The sequence below is a fragment of the Plasmodium berghei genome, assembly GCF_900002375.2.
Source record: "Plasmodium berghei ANKA genome assembly, chromosome: 7".
In the NCBI taxonomy this organism is placed as follows: Eukaryota; Apicomplexa; class Aconoidasida; order Haemosporida; family Plasmodiidae; genus Plasmodium; species Plasmodium berghei.
Window position 1 is genome coordinate 515102 of NC_036165.2, and position 21510 is coordinate 536611.

At 21.3% G+C, this 21510-nt stretch overlaps 7 protein-coding genes across 7 annotated transcripts; 3 read left to right on the forward strand and 4 right to left on the reverse strand.

Annotated features, from left to right (window-relative positions):
* Positions 1-843: 843 nt before the first annotated feature.
* Positions 844-6494, forward strand: PBANKA_0713500 (conserved Plasmodium protein, unknown function; the record flags this gene model as incomplete). Its single annotated transcript, XM_034564044.1, is given in 2 exon segments — positions 844-5062; positions 5077-6494. The coding sequence occupies 2 exon segments, from the start codon at positions 844-846 to the stop codon at positions 6492-6494; spliced, it is 5637 nt and encodes a 1878-aa protein (XP_034420880.1).
* A 2162-nt stretch (positions 6495-8656) lies between these two features.
* On the forward strand, positions 8657-10537 carry PBANKA_0713600 (conserved protein, unknown function; the record flags this gene model as incomplete). The annotated part of the gene is made up of 1 exon (XM_034564045.1): positions 8657-10537. One exon carries the CDS (start codon positions 8657-8659, stop codon positions 10535-10537), a length of 1881 nt encoding a protein of 626 aa, XP_034420881.1.
* A 548-nt stretch (positions 10538-11085) lies between these two features.
* On the reverse strand, positions 11086-13293 carry PBANKA_0713700 (tRNA modification GTPase, putative; the record flags this gene model as incomplete). The annotated part of the gene is made up of 1 exon (XM_034564046.1): positions 11086-13293. One exon carries the CDS (start codon positions 13291-13293, stop codon positions 11086-11088), a length of 2208 nt encoding a protein of 735 aa, XP_034420882.1.
* Positions 13294-13819: 526 nt separating this feature from the next.
* Positions 13820-15040, reverse strand: PBANKA_0713800 (NEDD8-activating enzyme E1 catalytic subunit, putative; the record flags this gene model as incomplete). The annotated part of the gene is made up of 1 exon (XM_034564047.1): positions 13820-15040. The coding sequence occupies one exon, from the start codon at positions 15038-15040 to the stop codon at positions 13820-13822; it is 1221 nt and encodes a 406-aa protein (XP_034420883.1).
* A 691-nt stretch (positions 15041-15731) lies between these two features.
* Positions 15732-16559, reverse strand: PBANKA_0713900 (adenylate kinase 2, putative; the record flags this gene model as incomplete). Its single annotated transcript, XM_034564048.1, has 1 exon — positions 15732-16559. One exon carries the CDS (start codon positions 16557-16559, stop codon positions 15732-15734), a length of 828 nt encoding a protein of 275 aa, XP_034420884.1.
* A 1699-nt stretch (positions 16560-18258) lies between these two features.
* Positions 18259-19884, forward strand: PBANKA_0714000 (meiotic recombination protein DMC1; the record flags this gene model as incomplete). The annotated part of the gene is made up of 6 exons (XM_034564049.1): positions 18259-18351; positions 18516-19073; positions 19185-19260; positions 19346-19498; positions 19624-19750; positions 19851-19884. The coding sequence occupies 6 exons, from the start codon at positions 18259-18261 to the stop codon at positions 19882-19884; spliced, it is 1041 nt and encodes a 346-aa protein (XP_034420885.1).
* A 66-nt stretch (positions 19885-19950) lies between these two features.
* On the reverse strand, positions 19951-20773 carry PBANKA_0714100 (trafficking protein particle complex subunit 2-like protein, putative; the record flags this gene model as incomplete). Its single annotated transcript, XM_034564050.1, has 4 exons — positions 19951-19973; positions 20106-20199; positions 20355-20539; positions 20644-20773. The coding sequence occupies 4 exons, from the start codon at positions 20771-20773 to the stop codon at positions 19951-19953; spliced, it is 432 nt and encodes a 143-aa protein (XP_034420886.1).
* Between the last annotated feature and the right edge of the window lie 737 nt (positions 20774-21510).

The window sequence follows — 21510 nt, forward strand, 5'->3', positions numbered from 1 at the left end:
TATTAGTATTTAAATTTTGTTGCATAAATTCATTTAGTTTTTTTACATGTAATTTATAAAAACGCATTTATAATTTTTTATATAGTTGTGTTTTAATTAAATATAATAATTCATGTTATATACTTTTTAAAGCATTTTTTTTATTGTAGACTTTTTTGTATATATGTTTATACGTGTGTGTATGGGCTTTTGTTATATTTATAAAGTTTATCATTCATTTATGATTTTTTATATTATGAAGTTTTTTTTTATAATTTAAAAATAGCATTATAAAGTAGTCATATCATATACATATGTACTTAATATTTATAGATTTCGTTATATTTTTTTTCAATTTTGTATATATCTTAATGTACTAAACTTGGGTACATTTGATATAAATATATTAGTTTTTTTTTTCTTTTTTTAAATATTAATATAATTAAATAATTTTAATTATCATCATCCTTTTTCTTTTCTCTGTATGTAGTTGTATAGTTTGTGCTTTTTTCAACTTTTTTCAATTTTTTTACAAAGTTGTTCGTTTCAAACATTTGAAGTGTTACTCGTATATTTTTCGTTACTTGTAATAATAATAATAATTATTATTTTTTTTAGTTTTTAAGCATTAGTTTTGTTTTCACATATATATATACACTCATTTAATTAATTCATATACTTATAATATATATTAGATACGTTTCATCAAAAAAATTAACTTTCAATTTCATACATATTTTTTTTTTTTTTATGAATATTCCCTTTTTTATTTACATACTTCATTGATTTACTCGGAATATAAATTATTTCAATTTTGTTTGAATCAAAATAATATAAATACGAAGTAAACAAAAGTAGACAAAAATGGAAAAGCATAAAGATATTGTGAATATAAATGAGAGCGAAAAGTGTGAAACTCATTTTGAAGAAAAAAATGAATATTTGATTGATAAACAAGAAAGTAATGAAAATTGTAATATTTTAATTGAATTAAAAAATAAAGATATGTGTGAAAAAATAAGCGATAATGATTCGGGTAAATTAATAGAAAATATAATTTCTGAAAATAAAGAAAATAATTATTTAGAAAATTCATGTCATAGTCATATAGATATACTTCCAGAATCAAAAAATGAATTTACAAGTTCTAAATTTACAGAACCATTTAAAACAGATATAAATAATTTATTTCTTGAAAATAATTATTGTAACCATTGTGAAACAAACAATTCTAAAGGTAATAATTTTTGTGATTCTAAAAATGCCAATATGGATGATATGGGGTATAATAATACAAGATTTGATAACGATCTAGAAAAAAAAAAATACGGCATAGATAAATGCTGCCTCTTAAATATAGATGCGAGCTTAGAAAATGGTGATAAAGATAAAGGTAGTAATGACGAAATGAATAAAACAGATTTCCATATAGAAGAAAGCATTACAACTATTGATATAAAAAGTGATGATCTTGTAGAGGAAGCGATTGGTACACTCCCTATATGTTTTGAAGAAACGGTGCCAGATAAAAAAAGTATGGAATTTAATATTAAAAATGTGGGAAAAAATATGGAAAAAAGCGAAACAGAAAGTTTGTCTAAAAATGTGGGAAAAAGCGAAACAGAAAGTTTGCCTAAAAATGCGGAAAAAGCAAACAATACATCTAGTAGCGCAAATAATTATGTAATTGAAATAGAGGATTCTTCAGAAGGGCAAAACGATACATATTGTTTATCTTATTATTCCAAAAAGAATAAAAAATTTGACGATAAAGACTATAGTATGAATAGGAATGATAACAAAAGCCTTGATAATAAGGATGGTTTAGTAAAATGGAAATCAAAAAAAACAAAATCAAAGTTAGGAAATGAGAATTTAAAAAAAATAAAAAAAGAAATAAATGACGATGATGATGTAAAAATAGTGAAAACTATTTTTATTGAAGTGGACGATAATGATGCTCAAATTCAAGATAATAAAATTATAAATTTAGAAAAGAAGAAAAATATTCGAAAACGAAATAGAGTTGAACAAATTGAACATGAAATAATTTCAGTAGACATTCAAGAGGAAACAAATAAAGTTAAAAAAGAACATATAAAAAAAAAAAAAAAAAAAAAATCACGTAATAAAAATGGAAGTAATAATCGTAGATCATCATTAAATGACGAACGAAATATCAATTTGAATTTAGGAGAAGATGGTATAACAGATATTTTATATGATCATTTTAAAAGTATAAAAGCAAAAGTAGATAAATATAGAAAATCAAAAATAGAAAAGATGAATAAATTTGACCATTCAAAAAAAAAAAAAAAAAAAAAAAGATTATTAAGATATAGATTTGAAAAAAATAAAAATGGAATATTTGATTTCCTAGTACCAGTTGCATCTGAATTTTTAGCATTTAAAAAATGTGAAGATATAGGATTAGTTTATCAAAATATAATTGCTACTGAAAGACATATAGAATATACATTTATATGTTCACAACATGAAAACTGCACAGGACAAATTATTATTATGACAAATATAAGAAATCATAGAGTTGAAATAAAAGCAACAGGCTCAACTTGTATAAGTTTTAAGGATTTATATGAAGAAAAAAAAAATTTTAGTGGAAATAGATTTAGATGGATATATTTAGATACTTGTTTAAGTATACAAGATGGAAAGAATAGAGCAACAAATATGGGATATAAATATTTGAATAGTAGTGTTACCGGTAGACGATATGTTCGCAATTTTATATGTTTTTTAAATAGTCAATGTAATAGTAGACTACGTGTTATAAAGGATAATGATATTAATAAAGTTTGGATTGAATTATCTGGATTGAATCATGAAATACAATGCCCATTTTATCATGGAATTACAAAAGAAGGAGTTCTTAATATGAATGAAGCAATCCTTACAAGTTCTTTAAATGATGTAAAATTAGCTATTTCTACAATTATAGAAAATTATAACAATAATAAAAATAAAAAACAAAATAAAAATAAAAAACAAACAAAATCAAAAAGTGTAAAAGATGATATAAAATCAAATATGTTAGAAACACAAATAGATGGGATTTATAATCAAATTGATAATAATGTTAATAATAGTTTACAAAATATTACTACTAATAATATACAGAATTATATTTTATCTGGAAATCAAAATAACTTCAATAGTATAAACAATTGTATAGGAAAAAATTCTTTTAATTTTCAATATCCAAATTTTCAGAATATTCAACGAAATGATAATATGATGAATTCTATTCCAAATGATTCTGCATATAATAATGGCAATTTTCGAAATGATAATATAAATGCTGAATTTATCTCAAATTCATGTTCAATTCAGAATTGTAGAAATGACTATTCAGGAAACAATAATACTTCTAACCTTTTAAATAATACGAACAGAATGCAAACTAATGGAAACAACTTTTATATGAATAGCCCTGGAATTAATATGGATTATCAACATGCATCTAATTTGATAAATGAAAATAATCCATATTTTCAAAATTTTAATAACAAAAGAGCTAGAATAGAGTTACAAAATCAAGAATGTGTAGAAAATATCAATGGTGGATTGCCGATTAAAAGTTTATCTGATTTTACAGGAATTGGAAACACAATGAATATAAATATCGATGGTCCTGAACGTTTTGAATTAGGTCAAAAACGAAACAATATTATGTACAATTTTCAAAGAAATAACAAACAAATATTTGAAAAAGGGCAAAATAGTGAAGAAGAAATATTAGGGAAAAATGAAATAGCATGTAATAACAATAATAGTAATAATAGTAATAACAATAGTAATAGTAATAACAATAGTAATAATAATAACAATAGTAATAGTAATAACAATAGTAATAGTAATAACAATAGTAATAATAATAACAATAGTAATAGTAATAACAATAGTAATAATAATAACAATAGTAATAATAATAACAATAGTAATAATAATAACAATAGTAATAGTAATAACAATAGTAATAGTAATAATAAAAAAATACATTCTGAACAAAATTGTGATATATCTAACTATTCTTTATATTTACAATTTGCAAACAATATGAATAATGTTGCCAATTCTAATATATTAGACAAAGCAGTTATAAATGAAAATAGTATAAAACCAAATATATGTAATAAATTAGTTCCAAATCAAACAAATGAATTTCAAAATAATATGCTTCGTACTACCCCATGTGGTAATAATAATATTAAAGAAATCGAAACAGAAAATAATGTAGATATTTCCCAAATAAACTATAATAATTATCGCAATTATATGGACATAAATAATAACATGTCTTTTGAAATATATAATTCAAATTTGAATTTTTATAAACAAGAAAATTCAAATGTTTTAAATAAGAATGTAAATCAAGGTTTATTTAGAGGTTTTGAATTATATGAAAATTCCAAAGATGTTAATAAAACAATTAATAAACGTGTTTTGAATTTACCAGTTGTATACGAAAATAGTAACACAAAAGTAGAATCAAACAATTTATTGATTCAGAATCAAAAAGCTATACCTCTTAATCCCCAAGAAAGTTCTACATCTTTTGTGGGAAAACAAGTTGAAAGCGTTCATGAAAATAAAAAAAATATCCAAGCATATGTTTGCAATAATTATGATAATGACAATGATAAAATATATAAAGATATATATGATAAAATGAGAAGTTTGGATAGTATTATTAGTAGAAGTAGTAGTGAAACGAGTAGTAGCATGCTCAGAAGTATAAGTGAAAGTAGTAGCAACTTCTCGTCAGAATATAGTATCAGCTTTTCGTCAGAATGTAGTAGTATACATACTAGTTCATCAATTAGTAGTTATAGTAATAGTAGCATTTTAAGTGAAATGAAATCGAATAGCCGAAATATTTCTATACAGATAGATGGCGAGGAATGTGAAAATAATAATAAAGGTATAAATAATAACAATGTAAATAATAAAGGTATAAATAATAACAATGTAAATAATAAAGGTATAAATAATAACAATGTAAATAATAAAGGTATAAATAATAACAATGTAAATAATAAAGGTATAAATAATAACAATGTAAATAATAAAGGTATATAATAAATAATAACAATGTAAATAATAAAGGTATAAATAATAACAATGTAAATAATAAAGGTATAAATAATAACAATGTAAATAATAAAGGTATAAATAATAACAATGTAAATAATAATGGTATAAATAATAACAATGTAAATAATAACGAATTTTATGAAAAATGTGATAAAGAAAATAATATAGAAAAAAAATTATCAGAATCATATATACATTCTCAAAAACGTTCAAAATGTATAAAATTAAACGAGTTTGAAAATAAAGATTTTATAAATTCTTCATTACTTAATATATATAATGGAGTTAATGATTTGAACATGAATAATATTGTTAATAATATTATGCCATATATGAATGAATATTTTGAGAATAACAATATTGTACATATAAATAATCCAGAATTTATTGAAAATATTAATAATTTATCTAATATGATTTATAAAAATAATATGTCTAATAACAAAAATATGAATGAAATGAATTGTGAATTTTTTGAAAATAATTTAGATAACAATAACAATTTAAAAATATCAAATAGTACTCATAAATATATGCAAGATAATATGAATAATTATATATTACAAAAACAATTTAATTTGAATAATAATATATTTTTCAACAATAATGGAATGGGTAAAAATATAGGAGATAATATGAATATTGAACCCAATATAAATATTGGAAATAATAAATTGGGTTCTATTTATAATAATAGTGTAGATATAGATGTAAATAATTTAAATGATGATCAAATAAATATTCTTTCTAATTTTAATGAGACAGAAAATAATTTAAAACAAAATAAGAATGAATATAATTATGTATTTGTGAATAACAACAATATGAATTTATATGAAATAAAAAAGATGGAGCATAATATGGAAGCATATCTTGGAATTTCGAATTATCGATCAGGAATAAATGCTTCAAATGACATCTATGATAAAGATATAAACTTAGAAACGGTTAATCCATGCAATTTAGTAAATGATAATGTCTATATGAATCATGAAATAGATGGATTAGACATTTCAGGAAATATTCAAAAGTTAAACATTAATAGTGGCAATATTTGTAACAATTATTTTATGTCAAAACATTTCAATGGAGGCACTTCAAATATACATAATACAAATAAAGAGATGCATATTTTATCGTTGAAAAATGCAGTTGAAGAAAATACAATAAAAAATCAAACTGTCAATTTAAAAGGCTATCAAATGAACTGCAATTCTAAAAATATAAATAATTTACACAATGGGTTATATATGCAAAACACAAATATGAACAATGTTTACAAACAATTATTTTCGAATGCATATAATAATGACAATAATAGTACTAGAATTTCCAACAATAATAACGATAATCCCAGAATTTCCAACAATAATAATTGTTATCAATATATGAATAAATAAAAAACGGCTACAATCCAATTAACTTATCCAACTCAAACTTTATATAGACATTTCAAATAACAATTCTCAAAATAAATACTATATTTAAATATATCAAACTTTTTATATGGAAAACATGTTATGATTTCAAAAAATAATAAAACAAACATGTGTGATTTGACATGTCCATATCATTATATATATAGTACGAACATTTATAGTTAACCCCGTGAATTCGATTATTTTTTTCACCAAATATATATATATATCAATATGCATATTATATCAAATTATTTTATAATCATATTTATTTTTTGTGTAAGTTTATTAACAATTTTTGTAGTTTATCACAATCGATAATTTATAGAAATTATTTGAATTTTTTTTTATATTATTATGAAAAGCAGTTTAATTATATTTTTTTTTTTTAATTTTCAATTTGTAGTTTTTTCAAATGCAATTATTTTTATCTTTTTAATATTTATGCTTATTTGTTTTTAAAATATATATTAAGTATATTTATTTAAATTGTAGTTATGTTATTTTTCATATTTAAAGAAATCATATATATAGTGAAGAATGTGTAGTTTGCATACTCCCCTTCAAATATTGCCCAATTTTAATATACGCAATTTTAAAACTTATTGAGGTTTGACCATGAACAAGCACATGTGTATATATATGAATAAGCTGTTGTGTGTTAATATCGTTTTATTTAAAAAAAAAAAAAAAACTAATAATTAAAAATATAAATATTATGAAGTTTACAAAAAATAAGTTGCTCATTTTTATATGGCCAAAACGATTATGATACATTAGTTGCATATCATCGCATTTATGAATTTATAAAATTGAAAAATATATGAAGTATATATTATACAAGTGACATTCTATTAGTTCAGCTTCTTTGCAAATTAGGATTTTTCACAATAATAATTAGTTAAAATTATATGTCTGATTATTTTATAGTATACATAGTTTATTATAAATATATGTGGTTTTAATATATTGTATTATTTTTTTCATTTTCCATGGAAAAACTGAGTAGGCAATACATACATGTTATATATTTATTTTTGATTTGTTTATTTGGGGTGTGATTTTTTTTATTATTTTTGTTGACAAAATGGGGATTACATAAAATTGTGATGATGGCAAATGCATATTTTTGTGTATGTTTCCATTTTTATAATGACATTTCATAAACTTAATTAAAATGCGATTTAAATTATTTTGGACAAAATTATATTTATTTATAATTAAAAAAATATATAAATATATTAACACCCATGAATATTAACAAAGCTTGTTTAATTTAGTTATTTTATTAAAATATTTCTATTGCATTTTTTGTGTTATTAAATTTTTATTATATTTTTATTGACAAAAAAATGCAAAACAAAACAATATTTAAATTAACAAATTACTTAGTAAATATGACTTTTTTTTTTTTTTTATGAACTTTTGCATGTACAAACAAATATGCTGCATTTTTCATAACAAAAAAGTCAAGTAAATATATAATTGTTATTTTTAACGATTTTTAATTAATATTTTTTTCTTTTAATTTTAGTTGGGCTTTTGTATTTTCATATTTATATATATTACAATGTTCTTAGGATGTATAGATGAAATATCATATATAAATTTCTTAGAATATTATATAAACAATTTTTAAAAATACATAACTTTTTATTATATATACAACAATATTGTATATATCGTTTAAAAATAGAGTAACCAGTTGCGTGTTATAGTTTTTACTAATTTTGAATTTTTTTGAAGTATAACTTGTATAATTAATTTATAAGAATATCTTAAGAAAAATGTCATTATTGTATATTTTCATTTTGTATTTATATATAAAGAATAGTGAAAGCATACAATAATGACATTTTGTTTATAAATATTTAAAAATATATATATATATATATATATATACATACATACATATTATGGATTAAACAATTGATATCTTTTCTTAATAAAAGTTTAGTAAAAAGAAAATGAAAAGGAAACATACAAATAGCAACTTCAGTTAAATCGAATTAAAATATGTAACACTAAATTAAGATAAATATTGTAAATTATACAATAGTCGACATCTTCTAAATGCTATAGACAGTTTGATATACATTTATGTAAATAGTAGAAATAATTTTGAATTATTATAAAAATAAAAAATGCAAAATTCAAGGGAAATAAAAAATGTTATGAAATATGGGAAACTAAATCGAAATAATATATTTTCAGATATTGTCAAAAAAATAAACAAAATATTATCATATAAAAAAGAAAATAGATATATAGACAATATTAATGATAAATATTATATTGAAAAAATGAAAAATGTAAAAGAAAATTATAATATGTTTAAAAAAAATATTACAAACATCCCAGGATTTATGATCTATACTAGAAATTATAGAACGATAAAAAATAAAAATCCTAAATTAAAAAAATATGTATTTATAAATAAAAAAAATGGTAAATTACCATTTTTAATATATAAAAACTATATTGATAATAATCATGAAATAATAGATAAGTTGGTAACATTAGTAAATAAATATGAGCGTGAAATAAACTTTTTTAAATATACATTTATATTTAATGGAGCTTTAATAACAATTTTACTTGTATTTTTTATATATATATTTAATAGTGACTTTATAAATAGTTATATTGTTAAAGAAGTTGACAAAATAGTAAATGAAATAAAAAATTCTAAAAAAATACAAAATAATATAAAAGAAGTGATAGAAAATATATTATATATAATAGTAAAAGAAGAACAAAATAAACAAATAGCGTCTGAATTTTTTGTAAATGTATTATCACGTTCAAAAGGGCAAATGAATGAATTATTTATTAAAATGTTTGAAGAAAAAGAAATAAAAGATATGTTTAAAAATACAGCTTTAGAGTTAAGTACATATATTTCTAATAATAATGAAATTCAAAAAAATATATACCAATTAATAACAAAATCGATGTATCACCCTGAAGCAATTAGAATATCAACAAATTGGCTAAATAATATATTTAAATCGGAAAATGTTACACAACATGTTCGTAATGTTATATACAAAGAAATATTTTCAAATAACGAAATGAAAGGGCATTCAATTAATTATATGCAAAATATACTTTTGAATGTTTTAGAAAGTGCAAATTCAAAAGAAATAGTAAAATTGTTTTTTTTATCAATATTATCAAATCCTGATTTTCAAAATGAATTATCAGAAAGTTTATGGAAAATTTTTAAATTAGCAGTTTCCCCAAAATGGATGAATTATGATGATATAAAAATTGGATTATTAAATGTGAAAGAAAATAAAGAAATTTCCAAAAATAAAGATTCAAATACCCTGCATATTATTACTACTAATTGTGATGAAAAAAAATTTAAAAATAACATTTCAGGAATTAACGCAGAAAACTATATCACAAACAAATTCAATGATCAAACAAAAGAAATAGTATCTGATCCGAATTTAAATAAAATTGAGGATTCAACAAATGCTTTATCAAATAATATGCATAATGGTTATAATTTGAAAAATGAGATAAAAGATGTTTTACAATTTTATGAACAATTAAACAAAGAACCCAATATAATACAAGGCATATCGAATAAAATAGATGTAAAAATGAATAAAATTGGAAATAATTATAATGAAGATAATAATTTATATTTTTCTGAAAAAAATTCATATTTATTTTCATTACAATCAAATAGTTTATTATATATAGCACCTACATATAAAGTTTATGATTTTAACAAATTGATAAAAAAAATAGTATGTTTTCAATATATGAAAATAATTAAAACAGATGATAATTTTAATTCATATAAAAAATACTCAGAAGAAAATGATAGCAATGTAATTAATAATACCTTAAAAAATAATTTAAAATATTATACTTTTAAGGAACTAGCCAATTTATTTATTGTAGATACATTATTATTTTATTCTCACAAATATTATTTTTATTATTATTATGTAGACAAATTCAAAAATTATTTCTTAAATTTTAGAAAATATTTTATTCAAAAATAATTATAATTTATATATTTTATTTGATCAGTTAGTATAGTTAATCCTATTATATTCCCCATTATAATTTTCTTAAAAAGAAATTCGATTGTTAACATATATTAGCAGTTTAATTGTATTATCATTTTGTTAATTTTTTCCAATATAAATTTGTTATATTATCTTTATTTGTTTTCTTATATTTTTTTTGTTTAGCCTTTTCAATATGAAGCACATTTTGTATAAAAAAAGCGCCAAAGTTGAATGGTTCTTCACGTTTTTTTTCCTTTTTTTTTTCTTATTATTCCCTCATTTTTCGTAATTCTACTTTATTGTTTAGTTTGATTTATACTCATTATACACATGTTAATACAAACTAACATGTGTTATATAAAAATTAACAAAAAATATAAAAAAATTTTAATGTCATGAGCAATATGTATAATATGAAAGCAATTAATAAAACAAACAAGAACAATTGAATTAAATTCACAAAAAATTAAAATGAACTTTTTATTCACAATATATATGCAGTTTTACATAATTCTGAAATGCTGAACTATTAGTTAAGCTTATTTTCCAATACAAAAATTATCTAATATGTTTGCTAAAATTTGGTCGTTACTAATTTTTCCAATTATTTCATGAAGAGGTTTTACAGCCAATTTAATTTCCTCTGCAATTATATCAAAATCTATTATGTTAATATTTTTTTGAACAAAACATAAATGTGTTAATGATTCTTTTAAATATATTTTATGTCTTTCAAATGGAAGGAAATATATATTTTTATTGCTATTTTCAATAGAGTGTTTTTTTTTTTTTTTTTTTTTGTTTGTTTTAATAGTAATAATTGAATTATGAATATTATGTATTTTTATCATAGTTTTATTAAAATGTGATAATAATTTATTTATATTATAACCCTTTTTAGAGGATATAAAAAATATTTTTTTACTAAATTTTTTAAAAATATGAGAAGTTAATTTTAAAAGCATTTTCTTTATATTGTTTTTTATATTTAAAAGTTTCTTTGGATTTTGTTCTAAGTCACATTTATTTATACATACAAAAAAGTAGGGAGTTTTTTTTGTTTTTTTCATAAATTTTACATTTAAAAGTGATATAATATTTTTAAGCTCATTAAAATAGTTATTTATATTTATCAAAACCAAAACAGATGAGCAGCTTTCTAAAAATTGTAGTGTTTTCCTTATTCCAATTGATTCTAATTTTTTATGAACACTTTTTTTTTTCTTATCTTTTTCTATAATGTTTTTATTTGTTTCAAACTTTTTATTCACTAAAGTACTAATCCCAGCAGAATCGCACAAATTATAATCGTTGTTAAATATTTTAACATTTTTTTGTATAATATCTATAGTTGTTCCTTTTATTTTTGTAACAATAGATATATCACTATTACAAATATAATTCATAAATGTACTTTTTCCAGCATTTACATTTCCAAATATTAAAACATTGGATGGTGTATTTAAACTTTCAATATTCTTTCTTTTTAAAATTGCTTTTATATGTTTAATAGCATTACGTACTTTTTTTTTTATGAACATGTTAATATATTTTTTTTTTTTTTTTGTAGTTATATGTTCATCTTCAAAATCGATTTTTAATTGTATATATACTAATAGTTTCCTTATATTATTTCTCAATTTTAGGTAAATATTTTTAGCATATCCATTTAAATAATTTAAAGCAATTTTTTTTTGAATTTTTTGTTTACAAAATAATAATTCTTTTAATCCTTCTATTTGTAGAAGATTCATTTTATTATTTTCAAATGCTCTTTGGGTAAATTCACCTTTTTTACTTTCTCGAATCTTTATAAAATTATTCAAATCAAAAAGATTTTGCTCTATTTTATCGAAATAGTTACAATACTCATTATTATAGTTGTAATTACCATCATGTGTTATATTCCTGATTCTTATTTTTTCTTTTTCTTCATTTATTATTTCATACATTATATTATTTATATAATCAATAGCATTCATTATTTCTTTTACGATAAATGGATTTCCATGACAATATATTTCAACAACATCTTCCCCTGTGTATGAATTTGGAGATTTAAAATATGCATATATAACATTATCAATAATGTCATTTGAATTATCATATATTTTAGAATAATATAATTTTCTACTTTCTATATTTTTCTTTAATTTTATAATTTGTTCTAAATTCCACTTTTTTTTTTTTTTTTTTTTAGCATCTCTTTCTGATAATTGTATAGGATATGAATTTATTTTATCGTCTTTCTTTTCTACATCTTTATGTAATAATATTTCTAAAATTATTTTGCTCAAAGAACCTGAAATCCGTATAATTGAAATTGCACTTAAATTTGTTCCTGAACTTAAAGCATAAATTGTTTCTTTTTCATGAATAATTTTTTTTATATAGTTTATTTTTTGGTTTTCAAAATCGTTTAGACTTTTATTTTCTATTTGATCCTTTTTCATTTCCTCATTTTTGTAAAGTTTGGAACTAATGAAAACTGGGTTATCCTTAATCTCATTTTTCTTTCTATAATCCAATTTATTTTTATAACTTAAAAAATTACATATATTTGTTTTATTGTCTATTAATAACAATTTTCTTCTTCGGATTGTATATTTAGTATTGCCATTATCGGAATAACAAGTATTTAAAAAAAGTGTATTATTCTGTTTATTCCTTTTTTTGCTATTACAGTAATTTAAAAAATAAATCACAAAAATGTATTTTATTAGGAGAAAAAGAAATTCACTACCCATAAACACCTCTTTATTATTCGCTTCTTATATCAGAAATGTGTGCATACATACATCATATATATTTTTTTAACAAATTAGCACATAAATACAAAAGGATAATTAAACAAATAATTACAGCATCATAACAAACGAATAACTACAAAATGTCAAATCAGCATATTTAATTTAAGAATATGATAAAACCATTGGTAAATTATTTTTTTTTAAATAATAATAAAAAAATAACGATAAAAATATAAAAAAATATGAACAAGCCATAATTTATATTTTTTTAACAGTGGCCACATATTCACTAAGAGTGAGAAATTACGGCATCACAAATTTTATGGGGTAATATGAAAAGGAAAAAGATAATAATAAAAGAGCGGAACGAAACAAAAACTATAACTAGCAAATTAGGTATAAACCTATGTGCATGATATGACAATTTTTATATACTAAGTAATTTCCATTTTATTTATGAATTATTCATATTTTTTGTAAAAAAAAAAAAAAAATGTAAATAATTCTGAACATGTATATATAGTTATAATATTTCTCTTTCATGATTTTCTTTAAAATGAAGAAATAGAAGGAAATTTTGTTTATTTGTTTGAATATTCAAATAGGGATTTTCTGATATTTTTCCAGTTTCAATTAATTCCTGAAATGTGCAATTTAACATATTGTTGTAATAATCATTTTTTAAATACTTTGACGTTATAAATAATATGGATGATTGTGATGATATTGACATTTTTTCGGTATTGTATGTTTTTTTAATAAGTTCAGTGAGGATACTTAAAGTATCTGTTTTCTTAAATACATGATGTATATGTTTTTTATTACAAACAATGCATTCAGGGTTTTTATATATTTTATAATAATATAAATAAAAGCCACTGTCCCCTACATATAAAATGTCGCTATAATTATTTTGTATTTTCATGATATCATTATTTTGACTAACTATATTTTTCATAAGAATATAATTATTTAATTCATTTACCATTAACGAAGCTACTATTATTAAAGTACTAATAGTAGTTGGAATTATATTTTGTATTACTTGTTCAGTTAATAAATATGTTAAATTATCGATATTAAATTTGTTTGCTCTTTTTTTTGCTTCATTGTATATCCATTTTATGTTTTGTTCGCTGTTAATATTTAACACATTATCACCTTGTTCTTTTTTTTGACGCAAATTATTCATAGCATGCAATATGCAATCTTCTGCGTTTTTTGGTATATTAGTAACCGAACAGACAGGAATTGCTTCATTTTTATTAATAGGATAATTTTCAATGGTACATTGAAAGCACCCCAAATTTGTTTCTCTGTTAATAATTTTTATGCTAGCTTTAAAACCTTCTACACCCCCATCTATATATATAACATTATTTTTTAAATTAAAAATTAAATTATTTAAATAAATTCTACTATCTATATTATCTAAACATCCAATAATAAAATTAAAATTTTCAAAAAATGTATTATCAAAAAATTCAATTTTTTTGACATATCCTTCAATTGAAATATCGTTATATCTTTCTTTTATTTTTGTGCATATTACATTTACTTTATATTTTCCAATATCTTTATTTGTAAAAAATATTTGTCTGTGTAAATTACTCAATTCTACTACATCATAGTCAACTATAGATATATTTTTTATGTCTGAATAAATTAAATTTTTTATAACTTCATTCCCTATTCCCCCACACCCTACCACCAAAACATTAACCAAATTTATTTGTGTGTTCATATTATATATATATACATAAATATAATATATAAAAATAAATATATATTTCTGATCCACTTATTTGTAAAACTGGGAACATTTCCGTTTTGTTTATCTCAATCCTTTTCAGTAAAAAGGAAAAAATAAATTAACGATTGTGTATATTGATATGTGTATATTTTATTTCTATAGAAAACCTAGTACTAGGCCTTTATAGTGATACATTATTATTTATTCATGTTTACATTGCGCTTGGAAAAAACTTTCATTCATTCCGTATAAGCGCTGGCCATAATGTATAACATATGTTTCTTTATAGTTTATTAAAAATATATTAATTTAGAAAATAACATATATTAATGTAATGTATAATATTACATGTACATAAAATATTTTTTTCAATAATTTTTTTTTTTTGCGCAATTACATGAACATACATATTGCTAGCCAAAAATATATATATTTTTTTAAATGTATAAATATATCATGATAAATAAAAAGCGATGAAAGAATGGATAATTGGAATTACAAACAAAAAGGTTCCATTTTGTGAAAGTATGCTATGCATTATACTTTGAATTGTTTATTGCCTCTATTTATTTCATTGTGATAATTCGAGCTTTGTTTTATATATATTTCAAATGTGTGTATTTTTTTTGTTTACTCAATTTATAATGATTTTTCGACTTAATGTAGTTATCCATATTTATAACTATGCATAATTTTCTTCCTCTTGAATAATTTTACAAATTTGTTGAAAATTATGATTAATATCATTTTCACCGTCTACATTTTTACAAATGTCAATAAAAAGTGGAATAATTTTTTCTTCATTTTCTTTATATAAATTATATCTTTTATTAAAAGTAGATTCATTATCATCTTCTCTTCTTTCTAATCTCATAATTATTTCATCATTTAAATTTTGATAACTATCATCTTGTGATGCTAATAATTCCTCTTCTTCGCTAGTTAATTTTATTCCTTGTCTTTTTTTTTTAATTAATTTTACTATTTGTAAATTATAATTTATGTTAGTAACTGGATCTTTTGCCCTGTTCATAATTCTCTTTAAAATTGTTTCTTTACTAACTACAATGTTAATAAATTTTGTTACATTAATTTTGTATTTTTTAAATAACAATGCTTGTTCATACGTTCTAGGAAAACCATTGATAATAATACCATTGGACGGTATATCAGATTCGGAAGTTTGATCTTGTTCAGAATTTTCTGAATAACTCTTAAAATATTTAAGGAAAATTTTGTTCACTATATTATCTGGAGCTAGCGATCCATTACATATACATTTTTCTATATTTTCTAAATCGTTTTTTTCTTCATCGGTCAATCCGGGTGCATATTTTCCACAGCTATCATCTTTATTTGTATTATCTTTTACATATTTTTTTAATAATTCACTTATTGTAATTATTTCAAAATTATACTTTTTGGAAAGCGCCACACAATGTGTATCTTTTCCTGATCCTGGTGGGCCATTCATGATATATACTTTTTTTTTTGGGGGGGGGGGAACCATTTTGGTGTTATTAGGAAAGAATGTTACGAATATAATAAGTATTATATGTATATATTATGTAGGTATGAAATATATATTTTTTTTTCCCAATTTGATAATTGATTTTCTTTGGGAATATTTTCAATTTGTGTGTGAAATATATTCTCAAAAAAAGTGAAAAAAAAATTGTGAATATTTTTTCTCATACACACGCATATTATTATTCTTTGAATTTGGGTGGATAACTACAATTAAAATATTTTTTTATTTTATTCTTTTCATAAAATTTAAACTTTGCACTTTTTATCTTATTATCCAATTTTTCTCGTAATTTTATTATTTTTTCGTTTTAATATTATAATATATATATATATATATGCATAAATAAAAGTGAAATTACAAACACTAATAGGGGGGGATTCACCTATGATGATTTATGGAAATACTTTCTCAATTTTATATGCATTCATATATTCGGGAATTTAATATTTTTATTTTCATGAATTTAAATAGTTATGTTAAAAAGGAAAAAGGAAATATACCTTAATGATGAACTTAACGATTTTAATAACACACACAATGTGATAATAATAAGTATGTATACCAGAAAAAAGTAGTTAAAATTAAGCGAAAAGACAAAATTATAAAATGATGCTAAATATGGATTAAGAAAATCAATTTTTCTTACAATTATTACTACCATAGGATACTATTATTTTTTTATTTTATAAAAATTTCATTCCGTACATTTTTCAATTAACAAATAAGTTATTCTTTTAAATGATAATTCAATGGGTAAAAGATTTTGAAGGCATGCCTTTCATAATAAAGTATAAACAACTGTTTTAAAATTAAATAAATAAAATAAATAGAGAGAATATATGGAATAGTATATTATGTTAGGTATTCCCTAACAACTTTGATTGGTAAAAATAATGAAGGGAAAAATACATTGATTAATTTTTTATATGGAAAATGGATTTGTAATAAGATGAAATATATCTATAATTTGTTTGTTGTTTAATTACATTAAAACAAATAGGTTAAAACTAGGTATAAATAATAATAAAATGTTAAAAAAAATATAACTTAGTGACTAAAATATGTCCTCTATATATATACAGATGTATGTTTATTTTTTACTATTTTTGTACGTCTATTTTAATATCCTTAAATAATTGTGAAATTATATAATCTCATAAATTGTCATTAAGATATTTATAAGGAATTTTACAAGCATGTTTGAAATTATTTATTGACACAAAACTTAAAATTTGGAACATTTTTTAGCTTTCTTAATTTGGCGTTGAGTTTTTTTTTTGCACACACATATTTTGAATTCAAAGCAATGAAAAATTATATGAAATAAAAAAAAGAATAATGAAAAAAGCACATACACACATATATATATATTCCATTTATTTTAGTTGAAAAAGTAGAACATATTATTTAGTCACTATATTTTTCAATTAGTTGATGTTGTTAATTTTTTCCCCATTGTTTAAAATAACATTTTTTGTCTGTCTAATCGCTATTATTTCATTTTTCTAACTCACAAAAAAAATATTGCATAGTCATTATTTTTTTTCACTAAACATTTTGTATCGTTAATTTTTAAGGCGTTTTTTTATTAAATTTTTTTTTTGTATTTCTGTAATTTTTTTTAATTTTTTTGGCTGATTTGTTCATAATTTTTATACAATTTCCTATCATCCTAAAAATGGCTACCTTACCAAGTAGTAAATCAGCCAGCAAAGTTGCATTGACAACTAATGTGGAAGAAATTACAAAGGAACAGCAATTTCAGGGAATTGTAATAATTTTTATGTTTCTTATATTGATATTTTTTTAAAATATGCAATTTATAAATTATATTAATGCATTTTCTTTATTTATGTGTGCAATACCAGTGTTAGTTACAATTTGTATAACTTTTTTTCTGTTCATGCAACTTATTATTTTTTTTATGAATTCTAGGAAAAGCTCCAAGATTTAGGAATTAACGCAGCAGACATAAATAAACTCAAGGGAAGTGGTTATTGTACAATTTTATCTTTAATCCAAGCAACAAAAAAAGAATTATGTAATGTTAAAGGAATATCTGAAGTTAAAGTTGATAAAATATTAGAGGTTGCTTCAAAAATAGAAAACTGCTCAGCATTTATTACGGGTAATCAATTAGTTCAAAAGAGAAGTAAGGTTTTAAAGATTACTACTGGAAGTTCAGTTTTGGATAAAACATTAGGGGGTGGTTTCGAAAGTATGTCAATTACTGAATTATTTGGTGAAAATCGTTGCGGAAAAACTCAAGTGTGCCATACTTTAGCGGTTACTGCTCAACTACCAAAAAATATGCAAGGTGGTAATGGAAAGGTTTGTTATATAGATACTGAAGGAACGTTTAGACCTGAAAAAATATGTAAAATTGCTCAAAGGTTTGGATTAAATAGTGAAGATGTATTAGATAATATTTTATATGCTAGAGCTTTTACACATGAACATTTATATCAATTGTTAGCCACATCAGCAGCAAAGGTAGCTCATAGCAATTACAATATGTACATACTTGTTTACATGCATACTTGTTTACATGCATACTTGTTTACATGCATACTTGTTTACATATTTCTGTATTTTTTATGAAAGATGTGCGAAGAACCATTTGCCCTACTTGTTGTCGATTCTATCATATCTCTTTTTCGAGTAGACTTTAGTGGGCGAGGTAATGTTGGATATAAGGCTGATCAATTAGTTTTAAAATATGATTACTATTTTATATTTATTATATGCTGATAATTGTTTATTAGGCGAGCTATCTGAAAGGCAACAGAAATTAAATAAAATAATGTCCGTATTGTCAAAACTTGGAGAACAATTTAACATAGCAATTGTAATAACAAATCAAGTTATGTCGGATCCCGGGGCGACTATGACATTTATTGCTAATCCGATGAAGCCAGGTAAATATATTTTTTAATAAACTTTTATAACAATTGGAAATAGATAAATACAAAAAATTAGCATATGCATGTGTATATATACAACGTTGTTATTTATTTTGTTTTATTTTGCATTATTTTTTTAGTTGGAGGCCATGTAATTGGGCATGCATCTACAACGAGGTTATCACTAAGGAAAGGGAAAGGAGATCAACGAGTTTGCAAAGTTTATGATGCTCCAAACCTTCCCGAAATAGAATGCATTTTTCAATTGTAAGAAATTAGAAACAAAAATAAATGGTGATAAAACTGATGTTAAAAAATTATATGATGAAATATATAATTAAAAAAAAAAAATTTCTGAACAATTCAGGTCGGACGGAGGGGTCATAGATGCATTAGATTAGCTAATAATACGAATGTTAAAATAACTCAGAAAAAAGGAAAAAAAAAAATATATTATGTAAAAATTGTTAGGATGATTCTATTAACATTTCTAAAAAGTGAAAAAGAAAAATATTTTTATATTGTTCATATATCTATATAAGTATGTGGTATAAGCTATTGAATATTGTGCATGTATGCAAAATAAACAAAGTTTTATTTATTTTTTTAATTAAAAAATTACTTATTTTTTTCAAAAAGGTTTCGCTTTCTAAATGATCAGTGTAGAAAGGGTTGCAAACCGCATCAGAATAAAATTGATGTAGTTTTACAAATAGCTGAAATTCAAAAGGAATTTCAATATATATATATATATATGTGTCTATATATATATAAATTAAGACATATAAAGAATGAACAAAATATATAAGTATATATAAGAATAATACATATGTTAATTATATAAAGATATTTCAAAAAATAATAAACTTACGGATCTAATAACATTGTCAGTGTATATATTTTTGTTATCATCAATGGTTAATATAATTTTAAAATTTATAATTTGAATTGCATAAGCATAATTTTTATATGAACTAAATAAAGAAAGGTTTATTCCTACATATCCTAAATATGGATCATATTTTTGGTCATTTTTTTTTTTTTCATTTTCATCAACTAAATAATGATAAAATAGAAAAATATGAAAAAAAAATTTTAAATAATTTGTAAGGCATTATAATTATAAATATGTATATATAAATGCTAATTTTCACAATTACTTATTTTTTTAATATTATTCAGAGTAGAATATGTCGAAAATCGAGACGATATTTCATCGCTTTTTTCTGTGGAATAGAAAAAAAGAATCTCATCGCTTTCACCTAAATAGCATATGCTTTTAATGGGCATTTTACAAAAATGTTGTTAATAAAATGTGGAAAATTGCTACTTATATTTGTCACTTCCAGTTTTGAATATCTCTATTCATGAATATTATGTTAAAAGTGGTTCAGGCTGTATTTCAGACTGTATATCTGCTGTTATATCCTTTTATACTGTTTATACTGTTCATATTGTTTATACGCTTTTATACTGTTTATACCTTTTTATGCTTATAAACATTTCAAAATAATTTTTTATATGATATTGTTTAACTTTTACTCTATCCTAAATTTGTTCGAAAAGTGAAGGGAAAATAACGAGATTAAACAAAAAAATGTAAAAAAAATATAGTCAATAATGTTAAAATAGGTATTATATATTGTCAGTCTCGTTTTACAGAAATAGAAAATTAACGAACTCAATTAAAATAAATGAAATATTTTATTCTTGGGAAAAGCTTGTCATGACATAAATAAGCATATATACATATGTATGTTTTTTTTTCAAAATAAATAAATAAAGGGTGCTAAGAATACACAATGTATTATACATGATTAGTGTTACGTCAAAATGAATAAAGGAATTAAAATAATTATTTTTAAATAAAATAAAAAAAAAAAAACATGCATAGAATATATTAAGTAGTAAAATGTGAATTTTGAAAAAAACCATTGTGTGGTTTTGTATAATTATATGACTTTGTCATTTCGCTATTTTTATTCATTTTTTTTATAATTTTTTCTGTTTTTTTTTTTGTTCATACA